At 42.6% G+C, this 26648-nt stretch overlaps 1 protein-coding gene and 1 long non-coding RNA gene across 2 annotated transcripts in view; both read right to left on the bottom strand.

Annotated features, from left to right (window-relative positions):
- CIRSR (corepressor of RBPJ and splicing regulator) overlaps window positions 1–26648 on the bottom strand; it is a 40731-nt gene that overhangs the window by 2931 nt on the left and 11152 nt on the right. The window contains exon 8 of the mRNA XM_002712296.6: window positions 540–646. Within this exon, the coding sequence (XP_002712342.4) occupies window positions 540–646 (107 nt within the window). The remainder of the gene's footprint in view (window positions 1–539; window positions 647–26648) is intronic.
- Window positions 12882–24255, bottom strand: LOC138848978 (uncharacterized). Its single transcript, XR_011387257.2, has 2 exons — window positions 24141–24255; window positions 12882–13508 (listed from the first exon to the last, which is right to left on the bottom strand). It is a non-coding gene; the product is annotated as an uncharacterized LOC138848978 (long non-coding RNA).

The raw sequence follows: 26648 nt of genomic DNA, 5'->3' as shown, positions 1-26648 counted from the left end.
TTCACTGCTGATTTAATGCAATATAAAATCTAAGATCATGAGTCTGATATAGGAAGGTCAAAGAATCCACAAGTTTAACTTCATAATTTCAACAGTACAATATCAAATATATGATAATACTTATATAGCCTTTCCAATGTACCATTTTCTGGATTATGACAGTTGAATTAAGAAGTTTAAAGTCATTTCTATAATTTTTGGGGGGTTTATTTTCATATCCTTCTTTCCACTGGTTCTATTTAATGTCAGGCATAAGTTAGCAGGAAGGAGAAAACAACTATCTGATCACCAGTTCAGTTAGGTATTTTATCCACATAAATCCAAGAGGAGCAGTTTCATTTATTAAAATATAGGTTTATAAACAATTTCTCATTTAGGTTAAAATAATAAAGAGGCAAAATCAAAACACATTTTAGGCATTTTCTTTGCTCTATATTTCCTATGGATATATGCATATTGGAAAACATTAAGTAGCAATTCTCAAGCAATCACATTTAGATTTATAGACATTTTCAGCTTACTGATAAAAAGATCATTACCTGTGATGGATCATTTGCGGTCAAGTTTCTCCCCAGTACATTTCGTTTCAGTGCAAACCCACTGTTTCTCATCTCCGCTATTAGCTCCGAGGGGTGCATCGATGGCCCTGTTCACAAAAATCACAGTTTGAATGTATCGTTTATATCTCTCTACCTTTGGCGGACTCCACAGTAGGAATGCAGTTGAAGCTTTGTTAAGTAAAATCACAGCTAAATCAACTCAATAATCTTCTGCTGAGCAAATAATCAGATATGATTTTCTAAAACAGCAGTCTGGAGATTCAGAATAGAAAATAATTGCATTTTTCTTTACGTGCAAGGGGATTCTCTTCTTATGTAACTTTGTCACATTGAAAAAGGTACATTTAGATGTTATCTGGTCGACAGTTTTTAGTATTGAAACAAAACGATAAAAAACTACAATTAAACTTTTAATGGTTATTCTCTCAGTATGAGTTTATTTAAAAGAGATTACTTTTAAAGGTACATGAGCAACTTTATTATCCTAGATGCCAATTCATAATTCCTCACCCTTCTTTATCAAGTATCAATACCGAATACATTGCCATATAGCAGCTCTTATCAAATACTCCACCACTACCACCATGGTAACCGGGCACTGTAGCTAATCTTGCTTATGGACACACTCAAACTTTGGCTTTTCGAGCTATGAGTACAAGGTGGTGACATGCAGTTTTACACTGATGATTAATGTCTGTTTTTACTCTTCACAAGCTGCTGTTCCTACTTTTATAAAATTCCAAACCGAAAAGAAAGCTTCATTTGTTCTCTTAATATGGACTAACAATACATAAATTTTAAGAAAACCTATTTTTAAGCCCTGTCCCCTTGTCTCAAACATTAGGTAGAAGAGATTCTTGCTTCATTTGTATATTTTCATTTCACTTTGTTTTCCTGCAGGTAGCAAACTAATGACAACATCTCATGGCAGCTACTTAAAGTTTTTGGCCTAAGTCATCACCCTGGCTTAAATGAACTACTCTGAGCACTGGATCTGTACTATAAGAAAGAATAAGACAGTTACTGGAGGCAGATTCATAAGGAAGAGGAAAAGATAAAGAAGCATTCAGAAATGGAATGTAGTTTGTTGATGAAATGCTTTGTCTATTTTATTTTTCTTTTCACTGCTTTACTAATCTTTTACCACTTGTTTGCATGTTCATCTACATATTACCATGCAAAGCAAAAGGTAAGCATATCTGTCTAGCAGTTGTGGCAAAAAAATTTGAGGGGGGGGGTCGGCACTATGACACAGTGGCCCAGCAGGTGTACAGCACCGACTGTCATCCCATAAGGGAGCTGGTTCGAGTCCTGGCTGCTCCATTTCCTATCCAGCTCTCTGCTTATGTGCCTAGGAAAGCAGTGGAAGACTGCTCAAGTCCCAGGGCTCCTGCAACCCTGTGGGAGACCAAGAAGAAGCTCCTGGCTTCTGCCTGGTCCAGCCCCAGTTGTTGTGGCCATTTGGGGAGTAAACCAGCAGATAAAAAATATTTTTCTCTCTCTCTCTCTGTCTCCTTCTCTTTCTCTGTAACTCTGCCTTTCAAATAAATAAATAAATCTTTGAGAAAATTCAGTGGGAGAAGTTCAAGCACAGGTTAAACCTTATTGGACTCTCTGAGTTTTACCATTCTATTCATATTACCAAGAACAAGTGAATATCTGCTGTAGATATCTGACTGATATGGAAATGATTAATAGTTTTAAGTGAAGAACAGAATGTTCACTTTAGTGACTTCTCAAAATTCACATGCAGGACCATAATTTTATAAAGTAGAATATGTCTCTTCTGAATTGTGAAAGCTACATTTCCTGTCAACAACTTAATTAGGTATCAGACGAACCCGAAAAGCAAACAAGCTAAGAATTAAAATGAAGACTACTCTAGAAAAGGGTCAAAGAGCATGGCTATTATGATGCGAGGTTATCAGTTTTTATCACAAAGATGAGTCGTTTTCATAAAAGTTTTAGGAAACATGCTTTCTTTCCAGTACTTCCAGATGGTTCACTGTGACCAGGAAACAAACACTGTTCTTCCAGAAATGTTATTTTCTCTAAAACCACAAATGAACTTAGCCATACTGACTTCCACACTGTCTGACTGTAAATATCATGTTTAGTGAAGCACATGAAAAAGAGTACTCAAAAAACAGTGACAACTATTTTTACCAATAGGATACAAATTTTATGACTATTTTATGACACAGTCTTCATAATTAAAAAAATTCTCTGGATGGTAACACTTTCTAAAATCCAATCTTACATGTTTTTGTACTTAAGCCTTTTTCATCATAAGTTCTAGGTTTGAAGTTCGGGGTTTAAACGATGTGACAAGCTCTTTGTTTGGTTTTGTTTTTTAAAAAATTTATTTATTTATTTGAAAGGTAGAGTTAAAGAGAGAGAGGAAGACAGAGAGAGATCTTCCATTGGTTTTTCCCAGGCCGTTAGCAAGGAGCTGGATTGGAAGTGGAGCAGCCAGGACTCAAACCAGTGCCCATATGGGATGCCAGCGTCGAAGGTTGCAGCTTTACCCACTAAGACAAAACACCATCCCCAACATGGGGTTTAATTAAGCTACACCTATCAAGATATCATCATACTTTCCTATCATCATAGTGACAGTGGCTATTAAAATTACACAGAAATGACTTTGGCTCTCTCAGAACTCAAAATTAGCAGATATAATTGATTATACAGATATAAACATAGACTGCACAAGTATGTTCAAATGCAACTGTTTTTATGTATGGTATCTTATTAAGTTTAATTACAATGGAGTGGGATCCCCGGAACATCTGGCTTATTCTTAAATCTACTGTGGCAGAGAGAGTCCAGTGATTTCAGACAAAGGGCACTGTTCTGAAATGTCAGTTCGTGAGGCTCCTTTCTAGAGCATCACAACCAACAGGAAAACCAACTCAGAAGATCAGGTGCACTGAAGAAACTGCTGTCAACATCAACGTTCATTTATTTATTTTTTTTTTGACAGGCAGAGTGGACAGTGAGAGAGAGAGACACAGAGAGAAAGGTCTTCCTTTTGCCGTTGGTTCACCCTCCAATGGCCGCCGCTGCAGCCGGCGCACCGCGCTGATCCGATGGCAGGAGCCAGGATCCAGGTGCTTTTCCTGGTCTCCCACGGGGTGCAGGGCCCAAGCACCTGGGCCATCCTCCACTGCACTCCCTGGCCATAGCAGAGAGCTGGCCTGGAAGAGGGGCAACCGGGACAGAATCCGGCGCCCCAACTGGGACTAGAACCCGGTGTGCCGGCGCCGCAAGGTGGAGGATTAGCCTATTGAGCCACGGCGCCGGCCAACGTTCATTTATTTTGAAAACTTTCTTTGCTGTATGACATGGATACATTTTTTATCGACTGTGACCAAAGTATCTGCTTCTATTTTCTCCTAGAATTAGACCATAAAATCAGTGTCTCGGGACAAAGTTCCCAGGTGAATTTGTTGTACAAAATGATGTTTGTAAAGGGCTTATTGATTCACAAAAGGCATTCATTTTTACAGAACAATATATTAAGTCAAAAGTTCTGGCTATAAACAAAGAAAGGCCACATAACTGATACCACAACAGGAGAATGCCTCAAAGGCACAGGAGGGAGACGCTGCGGAAGACAGACAGACCCTGAGCTGCGCTGTTAGTGCTGGGTTCTTCTGCTCTTCCCAAGGTGAGGTGTCTCTCTCATTCAGTTTCCAAAGGATGCATTATCATCTGCAGTTTGTATATTAAGTGAGAGGAGGGAAGGCAGTGAGTTGTAGTTTGGGTAAAGCTGTATCAGGAATCTCACTGCCTTTCCTCCAAACTTAATGCATGAATTTAATTGACAGGGTACTGCTATTTGCCAAAACAAAACACAACGTGTATGTTTTATTTTAACTTTATACTATAGAGAATTTCAAACCTACATTACACAGCTTCCACAACTAATAATATTTTGCTATTTTTGTTTGATCTACTACCTCCAATTTTCTTTCCTTCTTGGTAGCGTATTTTAAATAAAAGATACCACTTTGGTATGAATCATTAAAAGATAAGGACTATTTCTTGAAACTGCAAAACCTTTATTATACCTACCTATATTAAGAATTTAACTATACCATCTAATATGCAATCAATGGTCAAATTTTTCCAGTTGTCTCAAAAGTATCTTTGTACAGCTGGTTTGTTCAGATTAGTATCTAAACAAGGTCCACACACCACTGCAACTGGTCTATAGATCTCCTTCTCTCTTTTAATTCAGAAATATTTTATTTTTGAGATAACATTTTTAATTTACATTATTGTCAAAAGCTTATTGGTTCCACCAAATAGAGCTCAAGAAATAAAAAGTAAAAAGACCATAGTCCAGTACAGATCTCTTCAGTCTCTCTCTGTGTTTTTTTAAAAGATTTATTTATTTGAAAGGCAGAGTTACAGAGACAGAGACAGATCTTCCATCCACTGGTTCACAGTGGATGGGCCAGGCTGAAGCCAGGAGCCAGGAGCTTCATCTGGGTCTCCCATGTGGATGGCAGGGACCCAAGCACTTGCCCACCTTCCAGTGGTTTTCCTAGGCCATTAGCAGACAGCCAGATCGGAAGTGGAGCAGCCAGGACTCAAACCCGTGCCCATATGGATGCCGGTGCTGCAGGTGGCTGCTTAACCCAACGCACCAAAGTGCTGGCCCCTTCAGTCTCTTTTGAGCTAAAATTACACATATTTCCCTTAATACTGCTTACATTCATTGAAAAGCTAAGAAATTTGTCCTGTAGATTTTCCATTATGAATAGTTATGCCATATAGCATGTTCTAGTTCTTATATTTTCTGTTAAATTGGTACTTAGATCAAGAGACATTAAATTATTTTTGTATTTTATATCACATATTTTTGGGGAATATATGGAAACCATCTAAACCTTGCATTCATGAACATGACGACCAAAATCATGTTTCTGGTTAAGGAAAACATCTCTAGCTAAGGAAAAAGATAAAGACTTGTACCTGATAGATTCACGTAACCTCTTTCACCACATATTTATTGTAGTAACAACAGTAGCATCATCTTCAAAGTGTATATTTTAAAATAGACCCCTAAACATTACCACAAATAAAATTATTTCCATGAAAGTACAACTTTCTTTTTCTTAAAAAAAGATTTATTTATTTATTTGAAAGGCAGAGTGAGAGAGAGCGAGCTAGCTAGCTAGCTAGCTAGCTTCCATCTACTGGTTTAACTCCCAGAGCGAGAAGGAGGGGGGTGAGACAGAGAGATCTTCCATTTGTTGGTTTACTCCCCAAATGGCTGCAACAGCCAGGGCTGGGCCAGGCTGAAGCCAAAAGCCTCATCCGGGTTTCCCACATGGGTGCAGGGGCCCAAGCACTTGGGCCATCTTCTGATGCTTTTCCCAGACGCATTAGTAGGGATCTGGATAAGTAGGCTAATCCTCCAACTAGCGGCGCCGGCACACCGGGTGCTAGTCCCGGTTGGGGCGCCGGATTCTGTCCCAGTTGCCCCTCTTCCAGGCCAGCTCTCTGCTGTGGCCAGGGAGTGCAGTGGAGGATGGCCCAAGTGCTTGGGCCCTGCACCCCATGGGAGACCAGGAGAAGTACCTGGCTCCTGCCATCGGATCAGTGCGGTGCGCCGGCTGCGGTGGCCATTGGAGGGTGAACCAATGGCAAAAGGAAGACCTTTCTCTCTGTCTCTCTCTCTCACTGTCCACTCTGCCTGTCAAAAAAAAAAAAAAAAAGAAAAAAAGAAAAAAAAAAAGTGGACTCAAACCGGTGCCCATATGGGATGCCGGGTGCTGCAGGCAGCAGCTTAACCTGTTACCACACAATGCTGGCCCTGAAACTACAACCTTCTGTCCTTTTTTTCTTTCCTGAAGTTAAACTGTCTCTAGCGAACAAGCCACTCTGTCACAAAATGTGAAAATGACATCTAGAGACACTAGTTATAGTATGAGATCAAGACAGAAATCTGTGTCTAGTGGGAATTGTCAAGAATTATCTGACACTTACATCTGATTCCTGATATTACCATAACCTTTCTGTTTTTAAGAACGCTTATAGAAAGTCAGCTTTGAAAAAAACTAAAATAAGGGGCATGGTAGGAACATGCAACATAAGTCCTAGGAAAAAAGTGAGCAAAGCTATTAATAAAGTGTGTGGGTGATTTTTATTTATATAGATGAGAATGTTTTATGTATGATTTTCTAAAGGTTATGCAAGAACCAATTGTACTGAATTGTAATAAAACTGTTCCACCCTGGGAATTTTCTTGATACACTGCCAGTTCATCTAAGTGGAGGCTGGAAACAATGGGGTTTCTTACTGCCCTCAACCCCGATTCACAATGAAGACAGCAAACTGATCTCTATTAAAACACACAGCTAGGGCTGGCACTGTGGTGTAGCGGGTAAAGCTGCCACCTGCAGTACCAGTATCCCACATGGGCACCGGTTTGAGTCCCGGCTGCTCCACTTCTGATCCAGCTCTCTGCTATGGCCCGAGAAAGCAGTAAAAGATGGGCTCCTGCACCCGTGTGGGAGACCTGGAAGAAGCTCCTGGCTCCTGGCTTCAGATTGACACAAGTCCAGCTGTTGCAGCAAGTTGGGGAGTGAACCAGTGGATGGAAGAACTCTCTCTTTCTGCCTCTCCTCTCTCTGTGTAACTCTCACTTTCAAATAAAAATAAGTAAATCTTAAAAGAAACACACACAGCTTACAACTTCAGGTGTGGAAAGCCAAGATACTGTGGCAAGAAATGTTCTACATGAAGGATCTCTCTGAGTGAGACCCCAGTGGAAAGAAGTGGCCATCAAAGGATGTACTTTTCTTTAAAGAGAGGAGAGAACTTCCACTTTGCTTATGGCGTTGTCCAAATACTGATGGAGTTTGTGGACTCAAAAGGCTTCCATAGCCTAGGCAGCTCATGTCAAGAGCCTTGGGTAGTCACTGATGTCATACATCAGAGTGTTAATTGTTGGGGCTGGCACTGTGGTGCAGCAGGTTAAAGCCCTGGCCTGAAGCGCCGGCATCACATATGGGCGCTGGTTCTAGTCCCGGCTGCTCTTCTTCTGATCCAGCTCTCTGCTATGGCCTGGGAAAGCAGCAGAAGATAGCCCAAGGCCTTGGGCCCCTGTACCCACGTGGGAGACCTGAAAGAAGCTCCTGGTTCCTGGCTTTGGGTCGGCGCAGCTCCAGCCATTGCAGCCATCTGAGGAGTGAACCAGCGGATGGAAGACCTCTCTCTCTGCCTCTCCTCTCTCTGTACTCTTTCAAATAAATAAAATAAATCTTTAAAAAAAAAAGAGTGTTAATTATTAACAGGAGTCACTGTGTACCAACTCCCCATGCAGGATTCTGTCCTCAATGAGTTGTATTAAACAGAGATTATTATGAGATTTAACTGTAAAACTAGTTCTCAAACAGTTTTTGTATATTGTATGTGTGTGTGTGCAAACTGTTGAAATCTTTATAATAGAGTTGGTCTTCTGTGTACAAAGTTAATTAATGGAGAGTGGGACTGGCAAGGGGAGAAGGAGGAGTGGGAGTGTGGGTGGGAGGGAGGGTATGGTGGGGAGAAAAACTATATTTCCTAAAGTTGTACTTATGAAATTTGTATTCCTTAAAAATAAATTTTAAAAAATCATACAGCTTATAGGAAAAATGGAACATTTCATTTTAGTCTGTGTGTCTAGAAAACACACAGGAAGACAAGGAAATAGGAACTGTCCTTACGGTATGCTAGTAAGAATTACTGCTTATTAGAAAACAATCTTGCCTTACACAGTCAATAAAGAACCACTTGTATTTGATTATCTTTTTAAAAAAAGATTTATTTATTTATCTGAGAGGCAGAGTTACAGAGAGAGAGAGGGACAGAGAAAGAGAAAGGTCTTCCATCTACTGGTTCACTGCACACATGGCCTTAATGGTGGGAGCTGGGCCGATCTAAAGCCAGGAGACAGAAGCTTCTTTTGGGTCTCCCACCTGGGTGCAGGAGTTCAAGGACTTGGACCATCTTTTGCTTTTCCAGGCCACAGCAGAGAGCTGGATTGAAAGTGGAGCAGCCAGGACTTGAACTGGCACCCATATGGGATGCTGGCGCTATGTCACAGTGCCAGCCTGATATGTCTTTATTACCTACATTTTTCAACTTAATTTACATGTAAACATTTTAGTGGAGATATATGGGCCATAATAAAGATTACACATAATCCAGAGGGCTAAGAAAAATCATTTGTGTCACGATAAACATTAAGTATGAGAAGTTAGCATTCTGTTTTAAATAAATTATGGGAATGTGAATGCTCTTGAAAAGTTAATGCAACCACAAACTTCAAAAACATGTTGATCAAAGAAGTCGACAAAGAATGGCATGACTTTATTAATACTAAATTCAAGAACAAGTAAAACTAATATACGGGACCTGAAATTAGAAAAATGGCTGGTGTTGTAGGGGGCCGGTGTTATGGTACAGAGGGTTAAAGCCCCAGCCTGCAGTGCTGGCATCCCATGTGGGTGCTAGTTTGAGTCTTGGCTGCTCCACTTCTGATCCAGCTCCCTGCTAATATGCCTGGGAAAGCAGTGGAGGATAGCCAAAATCCTTGGGCCCCTGCACCCACATGGGAGACCTGGAAGAAGCTACTGGCTCCTAGCTTCAGATCAGCTCAGCTCCGGCCATTGTGGCCATTTGGAGAGTGAACCAGCGGATGGAAGATCCCCTCTCTCTCTCTGTTTCCACCTCTCTCTGTAACTCTTTCATATAAATTAAAAAATAATAAAGTAATAAAAAAAGTGGTTGTTAGAGGAGGGGGCAGACTGGCGAAGGACAGACAGGCATTTTCCAGGGTGACGGCAATGCTCTGTATCTTGTCAGGGATGTTGGGTACCTGGGTGTATACAGCTGTCAAGTTCAAACTTGAGATCAGTGCACTTCACTTAAAAAAGAGGTTACACAGGATATTTTACATCAGTTGAGTGATCGTCATACTATGGATTCTAACTATATATATATATTCCACATATATATATATATGTATATGTATGTAGAGAGAGAGAGAGAACGGAACTGTGACAAAAGCCCTGCACAGAGGATCTGTCTCTAGATTACTTATTTATTTGAAAACAGAGTGATGGGGTAGGGTGGGAAAGGGGAGATCTTTCACCTTCTGGTTCACTCCACAAATACCTGCAACAGCTGGGGGCTGAGCCAGGCCAAAACCAAGTGCTTGGAAATGAAAGAGCTGGTACTTGAACCAGGCACTCCAACACTGGATATGAATGTCTCCTGTGGTGGTTTAATTCTCTGTGCCATAACATCTGTCCCAGAAAATGATTTTTAAAATCAGTATATGTTATTGAGGATTTAATATTTTATCCTACTAGGACTTGGAGAGAAGTAGTTTTGCCTTCAAGCTTCTAATATTTGGGGGAAATTAGTTCACAGGAAAGACATAAATTATAAATTTATATTTTAAGACATATTCAGAAGAGATGATAAACAGTAAACTTTACAAGTCAGCAAATCCTTCCAATGTTCTCAGGGATGCCACTTTTATTTACTAAGCACATACTTTTAAATAAGGCTATGAGAATACAAAAATCAATTGAGTCATAGTCTTTCATAAGAAATATATGAAAGGAGAGAAACAGAAATTGAGTTTGGTTTTCAAACTCTCAAAGAACTTAAGAAAAGGCTGGTGGGTGTTGTGGCACAGTGCATCAGGCTGCCTCTTGGGACACCTGCATCTCATATCAGAGTGCCAGCTCCTCTGTTTCCTTGTTTCCTTCCTTCCTTCCTTCCTTTCCTTCCTTCCTTCCTTCCTTCCTTCCTTCCTTCCTTCCTTCCTTCCCTCCCTCCCTCCCTCCCTCCCTCCCTCTCTTTCTCTCTCTCTCTCTCTTTTTTTTTTTTTTTTGACAGGCAGAGTGGATAGTGAGAGACAGAGAGACAGAGAGAAAGGTCTTCCTTTTGCCGTTGGTTCACCCTCCAATGGCCGCCACGGCTGGCACACTGCGGCTGGTGCACCGCACTGATCCGATGGCAGGAGCCAGGTGCTTCTCCTGGTCTCCCATGGGGTGCAGGGCCCAAGGACTTGGGCCATCCTCCACTGCCTTCCCTGGCCACAGCAGAGAGCTGGCCTGGAAGAGGGGCAACGGGGACAGAATCCGGTGCCCCGACCGGGACTAGAACCCTGTTTGCCGGCGCCGCGAGGCGGAGGATTAACCTAGTGAGCCGCGGTGCCGGCCTGATATGGTTTGAATGTGGCTTATTCCCATCCAAACTCAAGATGAGCCTGTTACCCAATATAATCATGTTGAGAGGTGATGGTACCTTTAAGAGGAGGTTGGGGAGCCAGTGTTGTGGAACAGTGGGTTATGCAGCTGCCTGTGATGCCAGCACACCAAATGAGTGCTGGTTTCAGTTAAGTCATGGCTGCTGCACTTTCAATCTATCCTTGCTAATGCGCCTGGGAAAGCAGGGGAAGGTGGCCCAAGTGCTTGGGCCCCTGCTACCCATGTGGAAGGCCCAGAGTTCCAGGCTCCTGGCTTCTGCCTGGTCTGGGCCTGACTATTGTTACCATTCCGGAAATGAATCAGTGAATGGAAGATATTTCTCTCTCTCTCTCTCTCTCTCTCTCTCTGTAACTCTGCCTTTTCAAAGAAAAAAAAGAGGTTGGATCATGAAGGATCCACCCCCACAAAGGGCTTAATGCTATCTCCTGGGAAAGAGCTCTTGCTCTCATGGAACTGGATTAGTTACCTCAAGAGGGGGTTGTTATAACCATGAACCCAAAAAAGCCTCTACTCTCCCTAAATCACCGAGTCTTAGGTATTCTGTTATAGAGTCAGAAGAGGGACTCAGACACTGCTCATGTTAGGAATTTAGCTTCAATGAGATTCTGGTCTCACAAATTCTTTTTCTGCGGAGTTGTGCCACAATTTTCAAAGCCTACCATCAGATGCAGGGTTGTGTTAGCTACCCAGGTAGGACTCAATCTCTTCAAGGAGGTGTTGCGTAAGAGAACTCCACAGCAGATGCAGGTGGGGTTGCCAGAAGGCAACAGAGTTTATCATCTTTCTTTATAGAGAAAGTCCCCCAGCAGGCTCCTCATTCTAGCAAAGCTTATAATCAGACAGACAATCATTTTGGTTAAATTTTCCAAATGTTCCCAAGCAACAAAAACACTTTTAATGTGAAGGTTGATTAAAAAGACAGAGGAGCAGCATGTGGGAGCTGCTGTCACAGAAAACCTCCATCAGTACTATGGCTTAGTGTAACATTCCTCAAGAAAAACCAGGGGCCAGCACTGTGGTATAGTAGGCTAGGCCTCCACCTGTGGCACCAGCATTCCATACAGGGGCTGGTTTGTGTCCCAGCTGCTCCTCTTCCAATCCAGCTCTCTGCTTATGTCTTGAGGAAGCAGTGGAAGATGGCCCAGGTACTTGGGCCCCCGCACCTACATGGGAGACCAAGAAGAAGCTTCTGGCTCCTGGCTTCAGATCAGCTCAGTTCCAGCCATTGCGGCCATTTGGAGAGCGAACCAGTGGATGGAAGACCTCTCTCTGTAACTCTGCCTCTAAAATAAATATAATCTTAAAAAATTAAATCAAGAGATAGAAAATTAGGCAAGGGAAAGAGGACTGCTACACAAACAAATCTTTGCAATAAGTACAAAATGGTACTCATTATTTTTAACTATTTATTCACTTTCTTGTTGTTTAAAAATATTAAAAGCTATAGTGTAAACAACATTGAATGGAGTCACTTGAAATACTAAGTATCATCATTTTAGCCATTTGTGGTGTGACATAAACTCAAACTTAAGTAATACAAAGAAAAAGAAATTTTGGATATGTCTAGTACATTCAGTGACACTATTTTGAATTTGAAATTTACTTTTATTAAAAAATGTAAATTTTAAATATTATCATATGTAGTCAGTTCCATATATTTTTAAATTATAGCTAAGTCCAAAAAAATTAGGGTAAAGTAACTACAAATGAATATACAGTAACTTAAACCTAAAAATCCCAACCATGAATAATTAGTAACATAAAAAAACATGTTAATGAAATAATCAATGCTAGTCCATTTTTATGTTATACTTTTGAAAAATTATGGTTTTTTTTTTTTTTAAGATTTATTTATCTTTACTTGAAAGAGTTACAGAAAGGCAGAGCCAGAGAGAGAAAGAGATCTTCCATCTGCTGGTTCACTCCCCAGGTGGCTGCAAGGGTCGAGGCTGAACTGGCTGAGGCTAGGAGGCAGGAGCTTCATCCACATCTCCCACGTGGGTGGCAGGGGCCCAAAACTTGGGACATCTTCCTCTGCTTTTTTTTTTTTTAATATTTTATTCATTTATTTGAGATGTAGAGTTACAGACAGAGAGAGGTAGAGACAGAGAGAAGTCTTCCAGAGAAGCCAGGACACGAACCGGCGCCTATATGTGATGCTAGCACCACAGGCAGAGGCTTAGCCCACGCCACCCAGCCCTTCTTCCACTACTTTTTCTAGACCATTAGCAGGGAGATGGATCAGAGCAGCAAGGACACAAAACGGCCCCTAAGTTGTACTTTTTAAAAAATTTATTTTCTTTTTCAAAATTTATTAGAATGGCAGAGTGAGAGAGAAAGAGGGAGAGACAGAGAAAAAGAGATTTTCTATCCACTAGTTATCTCAACAAATGCCCACAACAGCCAGGGCTAGACAAAATTGCAGCCAGGAGTCAAAAACTACCTGGGTCTCCCATGGGTGCAAGGGCCCAAGTACTTGCATCATCATCCACTGCCTGAGGCACTGGATCAGAAGCTCTTGAATCAGGTACTCTGGCATCCTCAGCAGTGGCTTAACCAACTGTGCCACAATATCTGCCCCCTCATGTTGCTTTTATAATGAAACATCTGGGATTTAGCCCGATATATAGAGCTTGAAAGTCCTCTTTTCGTCACAAGAAAAAAGCTGAAAAAAAGAAAGAAAGAAAATTCACAAATCTTAGATCTATCACAGAATTGAAGACACAGGGCAAATGGCTACTCTAAAGACTGGAGAGAGAAGGTGACGCAAGAGTTATAACTGGGGCCAATACTGTGGCCCAGCAGGATAAGTTGGCACTTACAATATTAACACCTTTTGTCAAAGTGCCAGTTCAAGTCCTGGCTGCTTTGCTTTCTTGCTAAAGTGCCTAGAAGGCAGTGGAGAATGGCCTGGGGAACTTGGGCCCTTGCCACCCATGTAGGAGACCAGTATATAATTCCCCGCTCCTGGCTTTGGCCTGGCCCATACCTGGCTGTTGCAATCATCTGGGAAGTGAACCAGTGGATGGAAGATCTGTGTGTGTTTGTGTGTGTGTGTGTCCCTCTGCCTCTCAAATAAATTAATTAAAAAAAAAAAAAAGAATTAAGTTTGGGGTGGCTGTTTCTTTCACACAGTGGTTCGGATACTATCTGCTACATTCACATCCTACGTCAGAGTATGTCGGTTCAAGTCCTTGCTCTGCTCCTGATTCTAGCTTCCTGCGAATGTGCATTATGGGGGGCAGCAGATGATGGCTCAAGAACTTGAGTTTCTGCCCCCACATGGAGGAACCTGGATTGAATTCCCAGCTCCTGGCTTAGGCCTGGCCCTGCACTGGCTGTTGTGGGCATTTGGAGAGTGAACCAGTAGACAGGAGATCTCTGTATGTCTGTCTCTCTGCCTTTCAAATACAATAAATAAACAAATAAAAATTTTTAAAGAAGAATTATAGCTTACTGGAATTAGTAACTGATGTTGAAGCCAGCAACTGGTGGGAATACTTTAACAGTAATTGACCAGTTGTTGGAGGCAGAATATGGACTAATTTGAGACACTGAAAATTCCTGGAGGTGCAACCTCAGTAAGACCTCCACACTTATGTGAGCTTTATTTCCAGGAGCTCTACCAGGTTCTCACTGCGTAGACTAAAGAACAATCAATCTCCTTTAAGCTTTCCTTCAACTAGTGCGAGGGGGAAAATCACCAGTTTGAAATATGCTCATAGCATTTTGTTGCACTTAACAAATACTTCCAAAGAAAACTATTTTATCAGAGCCTAACCTAGATGGGAAAATAAAGCAGGGTTGGGGGGACAGGAAAGATGCTAAGAAGCACTTGTGAAAGTTACAGCCCAAACTCATGAAAAACCAAGCCCAAACCATAGGATTTTCGAATGTTTCCCTTTCCCTACGTTTTACCACCACTCCTCTATAATACCAAGGGATTACAACAAAAAGAACTGCAAGGCTCAGACCCTGAACATGAAAGGAGAAGTCTGTCAGGAAGCGCAAAGACAAAAAGAAGAAACAAACAAGGAAATGCTAGAGGAAAAGGAAATTTAAGCCTCTCTGACATCTATAGCTACCGAAAACAGCACACACAACCTAACCGCTAGCTATTGTCTAGCTTTGAACAAAAAATTACAAGACATGCTAAAAAGCAAACACCACAGTCTGAGGAGAAAAGCAAGTAAAAGAACCAGACTTGGCTGGTGCTACAGCTCAATAGGCTAATCCTCTGCCAGGCGGCACCGGCACACCGGGTTCTAGTCCAGGTCGGGGCGCCGGATTCTGTCCCGGTTGCCCCTCTTCCAGGCCAGCCCTCTGCTATGGCCCAGGAGTGCAGTGGAGGATGGCCCAAGTCCTTGGGCACTGCACCCGCATGGGAGACCAGGAGAAGCACCTGGCTCCTGGCTTTGGATCAGTGTGATACACTGGCCGCGGCAGCCACTGGAGGGTGAACCAACAGCAAAGGAAGACCTTTCTCTCTGCCTCTCTCTCACTGTCCACTCTGCCTGTCAAAAAAAAAAAAAAAAAAAAGAACCAGACTCAGTTATGGCAGAAATTCTGGAATTATCAGACTGGGAATTTCAAATAATTAAAATGCTGACTGGTCATAATGGGAAAAGTGAACAACATGCAGTAACAGATGGGTGTAAGAATCAAAAGGAAATAATAGAAACAAAAAATATAGAAATGAGGAATACTTCTGATGAGTTCATCAGTTAGCTTTGAGATCTCTCAATAGAAACTCTCCAAACTGAAAATAAATAAATAAAAGAAAGAGTATCTAAGAATTGTGAGACAACTATAAATTTCATAACATATGCATAATGGGAATGCCAGAGGGGGAAAAATATTTAAAATAATTGAGAATGTTTCCAAAAACCACAAGTCACAGCTCAGAGAATTCCAAACAGGATAAATACCAAAAACCTACACCTGAGCATACCATATTCAAACTGTAGAAAATCAAAAGTAAAGAATACATTTTTAAAAATTTTTGGGGTGGGGGGCTTACCTTGAGAGGAACAGGATAAGAATTACATTAGACTTCTCTTAAGAAATCATGAAAGCACTAAGAGGTGAGTGAAATATCGTACTTAAAGGAAAAACTCACACACACGAAATTGAAGATCTAGTCTAATTATCCTTCAAAATAAAGGAGAGGAACAGGCATTGGTGGCACAGCGGGTGAGGTGCCACTTGGGATACCTGCATCCCTTTTCAAAGTGCTTGGGTTTGAGTCCCAGGCTTCCTGCTAATGTGCATCCTAGGAGGCAGCAGAAGACGGCTCAAGTGCTTGGGTCCCTGCCACCAGTGTGGGAGATTTCCAGGCTCCTGGCTTTTTCCTTACCCAGCCCTGGCCATTGGGAACATCTGGGGAGTGAACCAGAAGATAGAGAAGCAACATATACATTTCTCTTTCTCTCTTGCTGTTGCTCTGCCTTTAAAATAAATAAACACTTAAAAAAAAAAAAAAAAACTGTTTTCCTGCCCCTTTAAAGTCAGATACTGCTTGGGATACCAGTATATCTTAGTGCCTGGTCTCAGCTGCGCTTTCGATTCCAGCTTTCTGCTAATGTGCACCCTGAAAAGTAGCAGGCAATAGCTAAAATATTTGGTCCCTGCCACCTACAATGGAGACCTGGAGTGAGTTCCTGGCTCCCAGCTTCAGCACAGCCCAGCCCTAGCTGTGGCAAGATATCTGGAGTGTGAAGCAGCATATGGGGACCTCTCCCTCTTTCTCTGTATCTGCCTCCATCTTTCTCTGTCCCACTGCCTTTCAAATAAAAGGAAATAAGTAAAAATTTAAAAAGAAACTAGAAAAGCAGAAAAAAAGATAGAGGAAAAAAGTAACAAAGGGGTGGGCATATGGCCTGTTGGTTAAGATGCTGGCTAAGATGCCTACCCGGGCTCATTACCTGGGTCTCACTCCTGACTCCAGCTTCCTGCTCAAGCAGACTCTGGGAGACGGTGAAGATGGCTGGCATTGAGTCTGTGATGCTGGCATCACACATGGGTGCTGGTTCAAGTCCCAGCTGCTCCAGTTCCAATTTAGTTCCCTGTTAATGCATCTGGGAAAGCAGCACAAAATGTCTCAAGTACTTGGGCCCTGCCACCCACGTGGGAGACCCAGATGAAGCTCCTGGCTTTGGTCTGGCCCAGCCCTGGCCATTATGGCCATCTAGGGAGTGAACCAGAGGATGGAACATCTCTTTCTCTCTCTCACTATAACTCTTTCAAATAAATAAGTAAATCTTAAAAAAAAAAAAAGGCTGGTGCTGTGGCTCACTAGCCTAATCCTCCGCCTGCGGCGCCAGCGCACCAGGTTCTAGTCCCAGGGGCGCCGGATTCTGTCCCGGTTGCTCCTCTTCCAGTCCAGCTCTTTGCTGTGGCCGGAGAGTGCAGTGGAGGATGGCCCAAGTCTTTGGGCCCTACACCCGTGTGGGAGACCGGGACGGAGCACCTGGTTCCTGGCTTCGGATCGGCGCAGTGCTCTGGCCGTGGCAGCCATCTGGGGGGTGGCCAACAGAGGCAGGATCTTTCTCTCTGTCTCGCTCTCTCTCACTAACTCTGCCTGTCAACAACAACAACAACAACAACAAAAAGTAATTAGGTTCCTGTACCCACAATGGAGGCCTGAATTGAGTTTCCAGCTCCCAGTTTTGTCGTGACTAAGCCCCAGCTATTATAGGCATTTTGACAACGAACTAGTGGATGGGAGCTCCATCTGTCTGTGTGCACCAGTCCTCCTCTCTCAGCTTTCCAAATAGCTAAAAAAATTAATTTTAAAAATATGTCAGATAGCTGGTTCCACAGCTCAATAGGCTAATCCTCCGCCTGCGGCGCCGGCACACCGGGTTCTAGTCCCGGTCGGGGCACTGGATTCTGTCCCGGTTGCCCCTCTTCCAGGCCAGCTCTCTGCTGTGGCCCAGGAGTGCAGTGGAGGATGGCCCAAGTGCTTGGGCCCTGCACCCCATGGGAGACCAGGAGAAGCACATGGCTCCTGGCTTCGGATCAGCGCGGTGCGCCGGCCGCAGCGGCCATTGGAGGGTGAACCAACGGTGAAGGAAGACCTTTCTCTCTGTCTCTCTCTCTCTCACTGTCCACTCTGCCTGTCAAAAAAAAAAAAAAATATATATATATGGCAGGTATAATTCCATTATATCAATCACCACTTTTGATAAGAATAGTCTACAGAGATTACTAGAATGAATAAAAAGACCTAAGTATATGCTGTCTATAAGACACAGTTTATGTTTTTTAAATAGACATTTTGAAATGTGATGATTTTTAAAAAATATTTATTTATTTACTTGAAAGGCAGAGCTAGAAAGGCAGAGGCAGAGACAGAGAGAGAGGTCTTCCATCCACTGCTTCATTCCTCAGATGGCCGCTTCTTTCAGGTCCCCCAAGTGGGTGCAAGGGCCCAAGGACTTGGGCCATCTTTTACTGCTTTCCCAGGCCATAGAAGATAGTTGGATCGGAAGTGGAGCAGCTGGGACTCGAACTGGCACCCATATGGGATGCCGGCACTGCAGGTGGTGGCTCTACCCACTATACCACTGCGTCAGCCCCAAGACATATAGAGTTTAAAAATAAAAGGATGGGGGCTCAATGTTGTGGCACAGTGAACTATTGCCTGCAATGCCAGCATACTAGAGTACCAGTTCAAGTCCCAGCTGCTTGGCTTCCAATCCAGCTCCCTGTTAATGTGTCTGAGAGAGTACAAGAGGATGGCCCAAGTACTTGGGGCTCTGCAACCCATGTCAGAGACCTAGATGGATCTCCAGGCTCCTGCCTTCAGCCTGGCCCAACTGTGGCAATTTGGGGAGTGAATCAGCAGATGGAGGATACCTACCTACCTCTCTCCCCTTCTCTGTCACTCTGTCTTTCAAATAAATACATCTTCTAAAAAAATTTTAAAAATAGAAGCAGAGGAAATATTACCCAATTTATTCTATGAGGGCACCATTACCTTAATTCCAAAACCAAAGACATTAAAAGAAAGAATTATAGACTAATTTATCTCATAAACACAGATATAAAAATCTTTTTTTCTTTATTTGACAGGCAGAGTTAGACAGTGAGAGAGACAGAGAGAACGGTCTTCCTTCCATTGGTTCACCCCCCAAATTTCCACTGAGGCCAGCGTGCTGCCCCGATCCGAAGCCAGGAGCTAGGTGCTTCCTCCTGGTCTCCCACGCGGGTGCAGGGGCCCAAGCACTTGGGCTATCCGCCATTGCCTTCCCGGGCCACATCAGAGAGCTGGACTGGAAGAGGAGCAACCGGGACTAGAACCCGGCGCCCATATGGGATGCCGGTGCTGCAGGCGGAGGATTAACCAAGTGAGCCACGGCACTGGCCCAAATATAAAAATATTTAACAAAACATTAGCAAACTGAATCCAATAGTGTTTAAAAGAATTATACAGTATAACCAAGTGAGATTTATGCCAGGTATGCAAAGCTAGTTCAATATTTCAAAATTAATTGATATAATCCATCATACATCAGTAGGCTAAAGAAGAAAAATCGCATGATCATATATTGCTTTTGCAAAAGCAACATCAAGTTGAGTGCTACTAACTCCTGCATTTCAGCAGGCCATCATGCTGAACACCAAGGCAGCATCAGTTTTAGGGCTGGTTCATCCACTCCCAGAGCTGTTACAGAGCGAATTAAATGGCGGGCATGACAGATCATTGAAAAGCAGGCTGAAGCAGGGCTGGCACTATCTTTTTTCTTTTTCTTTTTTTCTTCTTTCTTTCTTTTTTTTTTTTTTGACAGGCAGAGTGGACAGTGAGAGAGACAGAGAGAAAGGTCTTCCTTTGCCGCTGGTTCACCCTCCAATGGCCGCCGCGGCTGGCGCGCTGCGGCCGGCGCACCGCGCTGATCCGAAGCCAGGAGCCAGGTGCTTCTCCTGGTCTCCCATGGGGTGCAGGGCCCAAGCACTTGGGCCATCCTCCACTGCTCTCCTGGACCATAGCAGAGAGCTGGCCTGGAAGAGGAGCAACCGGGACAGAATCCGGTTCCCCGACCAGGACTAGAACCCTGTTTGCCGGCGCCGCAAGGCGGAGGATTAGCCTGTTGAGCCGCGGCGCCGGCGCGCCGGCCAAGGGCTGACACTATCTGCCTGATGTACTTCAGCAAACCCAGTGCTAGCTCTTCTACAGTGACTGCTTCAGAGTTGCCTGTTTGCTTCCTGATGAGAAATTCTGGAATCTAGGCATGGAAAGACGTGCAAAATTTTTATCTACTTAGGTAAGGAAAAGAGGATGTTTCATTAATACTGTTTTACTTTCTATTTTTTACAGACAACCTAACATGTTAATCTGTTTCACAGGTACCTATACATATACTCATCCTTGTGCACTAAAGTTTTCAATTAATACAAGATTGTTCACTGTATTCTGTGTGTGTATATATGCTTAAGCATCATAGGAAAATATGTTCTAGGGAAGAATAGAGACGAATTGCACAGTAGCTTTAATTATATAAAAGTCTGAAATTTAAAGGCAAAGAAAATGAAATGTTACAATTGCTTTCTTCCACAAGTCATATGACTACATTTCTGTGAAATGTCTAGAATAGGCAAATCTATAGACAGAGTGTAGATTAGTGGTTACCTAGGACTGGGACTGAAGGGTGAAGGGTGAGGGCTAAGGGGTACTGAGTTTCTTTTAGGGGTAATGGAGATATTCTAGAATTTATTGCCAGTATGGATACACAACTCTGTTGGTATATCAAAAACCAACCAACTGTAATTTTAAATTGGTCAATTGAATAGTATGTAAATACAGCTCAGTAAAGCTTTAAAAAAAAAAAAACACTTGTTCTGTTAGAATATCACACTGTGGAATTAAAAAACAATGTTTAATTTTAATATACATTAAAGCAAAAGTAACTGAAAGATGCCAGGAGTCAATGTTAAGAACACTGCTATAGAGTATAGGTAGGAGGCAGGGAGGCTGGCCATTTCATTATGTTGTAGCATAAAAAGGCTTTATGAAAATTCCATCAACACTGAAACTCAAGTTTTCCATATAATTCTGATGTATCTAGAGTGGATGAAAACTTACAAAGTTAAGATGATCAGTAGAAAAGATATTCTAAACCAGCTTAGCCCAAAGAAGCATTTTGATTGCCTAATTTAACTTTGTAAAGGAGAAGTAAATCTTATAGCTGGTCTCTGTAAACCTCACAGCTGGAACATTCTAACAGTACCTTGCAGTTTCCAGTGATCAAAGTAAGTTACTTTATATACTAAACTAAGAATTTCATAATAGAAATAATGTAACACCAGGGGGTACGGTTATCATGAAATAATTACACTCCTGGGAGATTACAGGCACAAGGCTGTACCCCAGGGGTGTGATTATCCCATGATAACCACATCCACTGAAATTGCCTTATTGCAAAAATAATCTCTATTCACTGGTGAGACATTATTCAATAGGTGAGTTTTTTTAAATGAAAAGATTTTTTTTTAGCTTGAATCAGCAAGTGGATTAGGAAATTGGTCAGTTTATTTTTCACTGCATTTAAATTCAGAATACAACATCATTGTTTGCTTTCCTATTTGACATAGCAGAGTTCTGATTTTGTTTTTGAGAAACCTTTAAGAGTTTTTATTAGCTTTAGCTAACTACCACTGCCAAAATCAGGTCAAACTTTAAAGCCATTAATGGAGCAATATGATTTTATTCATTATTTTTTATTTACTTGAGAGGCAGAGAGAGAGCACACAAAACAGCAACCCCATCCCAATCCCAAATGCCTATAACAGCCAGGGTGCCAAAGGCAGGAGCTGGGAACTTGATAGAGATCACCCACCTAGGTGGAAGGGACCCGACTACTTGAGCCATCACCTGCTGCTTCCCAGAGTCTCCATTAGCAGGAAGCTGGACTCAGGAGCCAGAGCCGGAGATTGAACCCAGGCACTCTGATGTGGGACATGGGTGTCTTAAGCTTTACGTTAAATGCCTATCCCATACAATTCTATGCATATTTAATTCTCCTAGAACATTATTATTTTAAAAATGTATAAATATGAGGTTAAAACAACTCAATATGGACACAAAATGTTACTACAGGCTGGGAGGGGTAGGAGGGATAGAGGGAGTTTGGATTAAAAAAAAATAGGTAAAGTGGGTGTGGTTTATGGATTTTAACAAATATACTAATATAAGATGTTAATAATAGGGGAAACTAGGAGTGAGGTATATGGGAACTCTTTGTACAATTCTAAAATTTTTGTTTTGTAAATTTAAAACTATCCTGAAATAAAAAGTTTAAAAAAATTATAAAGGTAATTTACTTTTTTTACAAGATTTATTTATTTATTTGAAAGGCAGAATTAGAGAGGCAGAGAGAGAGAAGAGAGAAGAGAGAGGAAAGAGAGAGAGAGAGAGTATGTCTTCCATCCACTGGTTCACTCCCTAAATGGCCACAATGGGCAGAGCTGGGCCTATCCAAAGTGCCAGAACAAGAACCAGGAGCTTCTTTCCAGGTCTCCCCCATGGGTGCAGGGGCCCAAGCACTTGGGCCATCCTCCACTGCTTTCCCAGGCCATAGCAGAGAGCTGGATTGGAAGTGGAGCAGCCAGGACTTGAACTGGCACACATATGGGATGCTGGTACTGCAGGTAGCAGCTTTACCAACTATGCCACAGTGCCAGCCCCAGTCATTTACTTTTACTTTTGGAAATACAGGTAAGCAGGCCGGTGCCACGGCTCACTAGGGTAATCCCCCTTTAATAAAAAAAGTCTTTTTCTGCTATACATTCCCCTTCTAAAACAAGCATCACACACACACACACGCACGCGCATGCACCTTCCCAAACATTCAGATCATGAACATCACTTGGAGGCTCAGACTATAGACTCCTCTTCTTAGGCTTCTAACCCCACTGGGACTGGGGCTGGGAGCCAACATTTAAACAAAATAGTGAAGTAATGCTTTCAATTAGGCACATCTGGGAAACACTGGCTTGAAGCATCAATGGCCGCACCTTTTTTTTTTTTTTTTTTTTTTTGAGATTCCTTTATTTGAAAGGCAGAGTGACACAAAGGGTGGAGTGGAAAGAAAGAGAGAGGGAAAGGAAGAGGGACAGGGAGACGGGGGAAGCAGGGAGAAGAAAAAGAGATATTCTATTTACTGATTCACTTCCCAAATGCCCACAACAGCCAGTGTTGGTCAGGCCAAAGTTAGGAGTCAGGAACTCCCACCTAGATATCTCATGTGAGAGGCAGGAACCCAGGTACCTGGCCCATCATTCGCTGCCTCCCAGCCACATCAGCTAGAAGCTGGATCAGAAGCAGAGGTGGGATGGATCCTAGGCATTACGATCCTGCATGCAAGGGTCCCAAGTAGCAGCATAACCCACTGCACCACAATGCCTGCCCCTTGCCCACCTTCTTGAGAGCTGTTCAAATATGATTCTAGACATCTGAAGTCATCCAAACTAAAACTTCAGTGCTTGTATTTCTTCTTATATTTCTCTTCTGGTCAACCTAAATTTTAATTCTGCAAAGGTCATTTTAGTCTCACATCCTCTGTTAACTACATAATTGAATACATTCTATAGTTATTCTCTATTAAATATTCTTTTATAATACTCTAGTTCTGTTTCCTTGCCCAGACTCGGAGCTATTTTGGTTTTTATTTTATTTTAAAGATCTATTTATTTACTTTGAAAGAATTACAGAGAGAGAGGGAGAGAGAGACACACACATATAGAGAAATTTTCCATCTGCTGGTTCACTTCCCAGATGGCCACAATAGCCAGGGCGGGGCCAGGGCGGGGCCAGGCCGAAGCCAGGAGCCAGGAGCCTCCTCCAGGTTTTCCACATAGGTGGCAGAGGCCCAAACAGTTGGTCCACCTTCTGTTGTTTTTCCCAGGTTATTAACAGTGCTGGATTGGAAGCGAAGCAGCCAGGACACTGACTGGCACCTCCATGGGATGCCACTGTCTTGTAGCAGGCAGCAGCTTTACCCACTATGCCACAATTTCTCGGCCCTGCTATTTTGTTCCCGGTTGAGTTATAATCTAGGGGTAGGGCCTGTGTCTATGAGCTTGGGACATAAAATTAAAAAATTAAACTTGCTGGCTAATGTGTAAGATAGCAAATACATAGTTGCCAAATATAATTATTTCAAAAAGTAAACAAGAAACTTTAGTTCTATGAATTAATTTTCAAATAGGGTTCTTAATTCTGAGTCATCCTTTTACCATAAAAGGTAGGTGGCCATTTTAACTGTAATCACTGAATGCCTAACATTTTTCAGTTTACCTTTACACACTTGAACTCTTTCCAGGTCTCCCACATGGATGACAGGACCTGAGCACTTGGACCATCTTCTACTGCATTCTCAGGTGCACTAGGCAGGGAGCTGGATCAGAAGCAGAGCAGCTGGGACTCGAACCAACAGTCCAATACGCAGCTTCACAACACTGGCCCCTCTTACGATACTTTTAAGCAATAGTGTTTCTTACCCATTTTTTTTTCTTTTAACTTGATAATTCTGATATATCCTTATATATCAATACATATCTACAGCTGTATTCATATATGTATGTCATATGGCTATACAATATTCCATTTCGGTAGAAGGCACCTTAATTTTAAAAAGTTCAAAAACTTCCGAAAATGCTGTGTGTTGGGCACTATTCCAAGCATTTTGCATAAACTAACTCACTTAGCATTCACAACAGCCTTATGAGATAAGTACTATCATACTATCTGTGTTTTAGACATTAGCAAACCAAGCCAGAGAAGTTAAGTACCTTGCCTAAAGTCACACAGCTGGTAAGCAGCAGAGCAAGGATTCCAACCCGCGCATCTAGGCAACTCCATGCTGCACTGCCTGCACTCCACACAGCTAGTTACACGGCCTCTCAGAAGGGCTGGTGCCCTCGACATGAAAGGCTATTCCTTTGCCTGAGATGCTAAATGCTCTTTTTTCCCAGTTCCTTGCCTTTCACTAACATAAATCTCTGAGCACTGTCTTTTTACTTCATTTATAAATTTAGTAGAAAGTGAATTTCTAGCTTAAAGAACATGCATGTTTTTCAGGAGTTTGATATGAATCAAATGGCTCTTCAGACAAACTGCTCCAATTTATCAAGAGAATTAAAATGTTCATTTTACCACACTTCCTTGAACATTGGACATATCATTCTTTCACATCTTTACTAAATTTAACAGTCAAAAAGATAATGCATTATTCTTGTTTTCACTTCTTAGGTTATCAGTGTTATTGAAAATATTCTCATATGTTTAATGGTTCCTTGAATTCCTCCTTTCGTAAATCATCTGTGACCTCTGCTCCTTTGTGTTTGAGTGTTCATCTTTTTCACATTGACCCGAAGGAACTTTTTTTTTTTTTTTGACAGGCAGAGTGGACAGTGAGAGAGAGAGACAGAGAGAAAGGTCTTCCTTTGCCGTTGGTTCACCCTCCAATGGCCGCCATGGCCGGTGCACTGCAGCCGGCGCACCACGCTGATCCGATGGCAGGAGCCAGGTGCTTCTCCTGGTCTCCCATGGGGTGCAGGGCCCAAGCACTTGGGCCATCCTCCACTGCACTCCCAGGCCACAGCAGAGAGCTGGCCTGGAAGAGGGGCAACCGGGACAGAATCCGGCACCCCGACCGGGACTAGAACCCGGTGTGCCAGCGCTGCAAGGCAGAGGATTAACCTAGTGAGCCGCGGCGCTGGCCCCAGAAGGAACATTTTATGTATTAGAGATATTAAACCCATGTAGAGAAACCACAGTAGTTCAATAAAGGTAATGTTTTTTTACTCTCTCCCACCCAAGAATTCAATTTATTTAGATACAGAGAAAGAATCCCTAATATGCAAACTTCTCAAGTCGGTTACAAATGTTGAAATTTGATAGGAGCCAACAATGTCAGCATTTTTCTACTTCACTTTATATTGAAAAAGCTCATTTGACTGAAGAACAGTACTACTATAAAACCCCACCATATGTGGGGTCCAAAAACCTCAATTGTATCACTGAGTAATTTAGTTACTATAAGGTTGATAAATATAAACTGAGTGCTGGAGAAGAGCCAATAGCCACCTTCATTGTATCTGAACTCACATAATTGTGGGGGCATGTTACTATGGGGTTGTATTGTTTTCAATACTCTTAAGTAGCTTAACCAAACAGAACAAGTTGTTTTCGCTGATGTCAGTAGACTTTCTAAAACATACTCCACAGAAATCAGGTCCACTGATTACGAAAGCAAAGGACTGGCCGGCACCGCGGCTCACTAGGCTAATCCTCCACCTAGCGGCGCCGGCACACGGGGTTCTAGTCCCGGTCGGGGTGCCGGATTCTGTCCCGGTTGCCCCTCTTTCAGGCCAGCTCTCTGCTGTGGCCAGGGAGTGCAGTGGAGGATGGCCCAAGTTCTTGGGCCCTGCACCCCATGGGAGACCAGGAGAAGTACCTGGCTCCTGCCTTTGGATCAGCGCAGTGCGCCTGCCGCAGCGCGCCGGCCGTGGCAGCCATTGGAGGGTGAACCAACGGCAAAGGAAGACCTTTCTCTCTCTATCTCTCTCTCTCACTATCCACTCTGCCTGTCAAAAAAAAAAAAAAAAAAAAAAAAGAAAGCAAAGGACTAAGTCCACATTCTACCCTATTCATTCCCAGAGAAGTGGAATCAGAGTACCATGAAGCCAGGGAACAAGGGCAGCCATCACTCTTCCTGGTCCCATGAGTTTTGCAGTTGAACAGAAATCGCAAGATTGCAACGAAGGAGAAGATGAAAAATGTACATCACTTCCAGAAAACAAC

The sequence above is a fragment of the Oryctolagus cuniculus genome, chromosome 3 (assembly GCF_051225735.1).
Source record: "Oryctolagus cuniculus isolate XC-2025 breed Fujian yellow rabbit chromosome 3, ASM5122573v1, whole genome shotgun sequence".
NCBI lineage: Eukaryota > Metazoa > Chordata > Mammalia > Lagomorpha > Leporidae > Oryctolagus > Oryctolagus cuniculus.
Note: the sequence above shows the minus strand (reverse complement) of the source record. Positions and strands in the feature narration are given on the sequence as shown.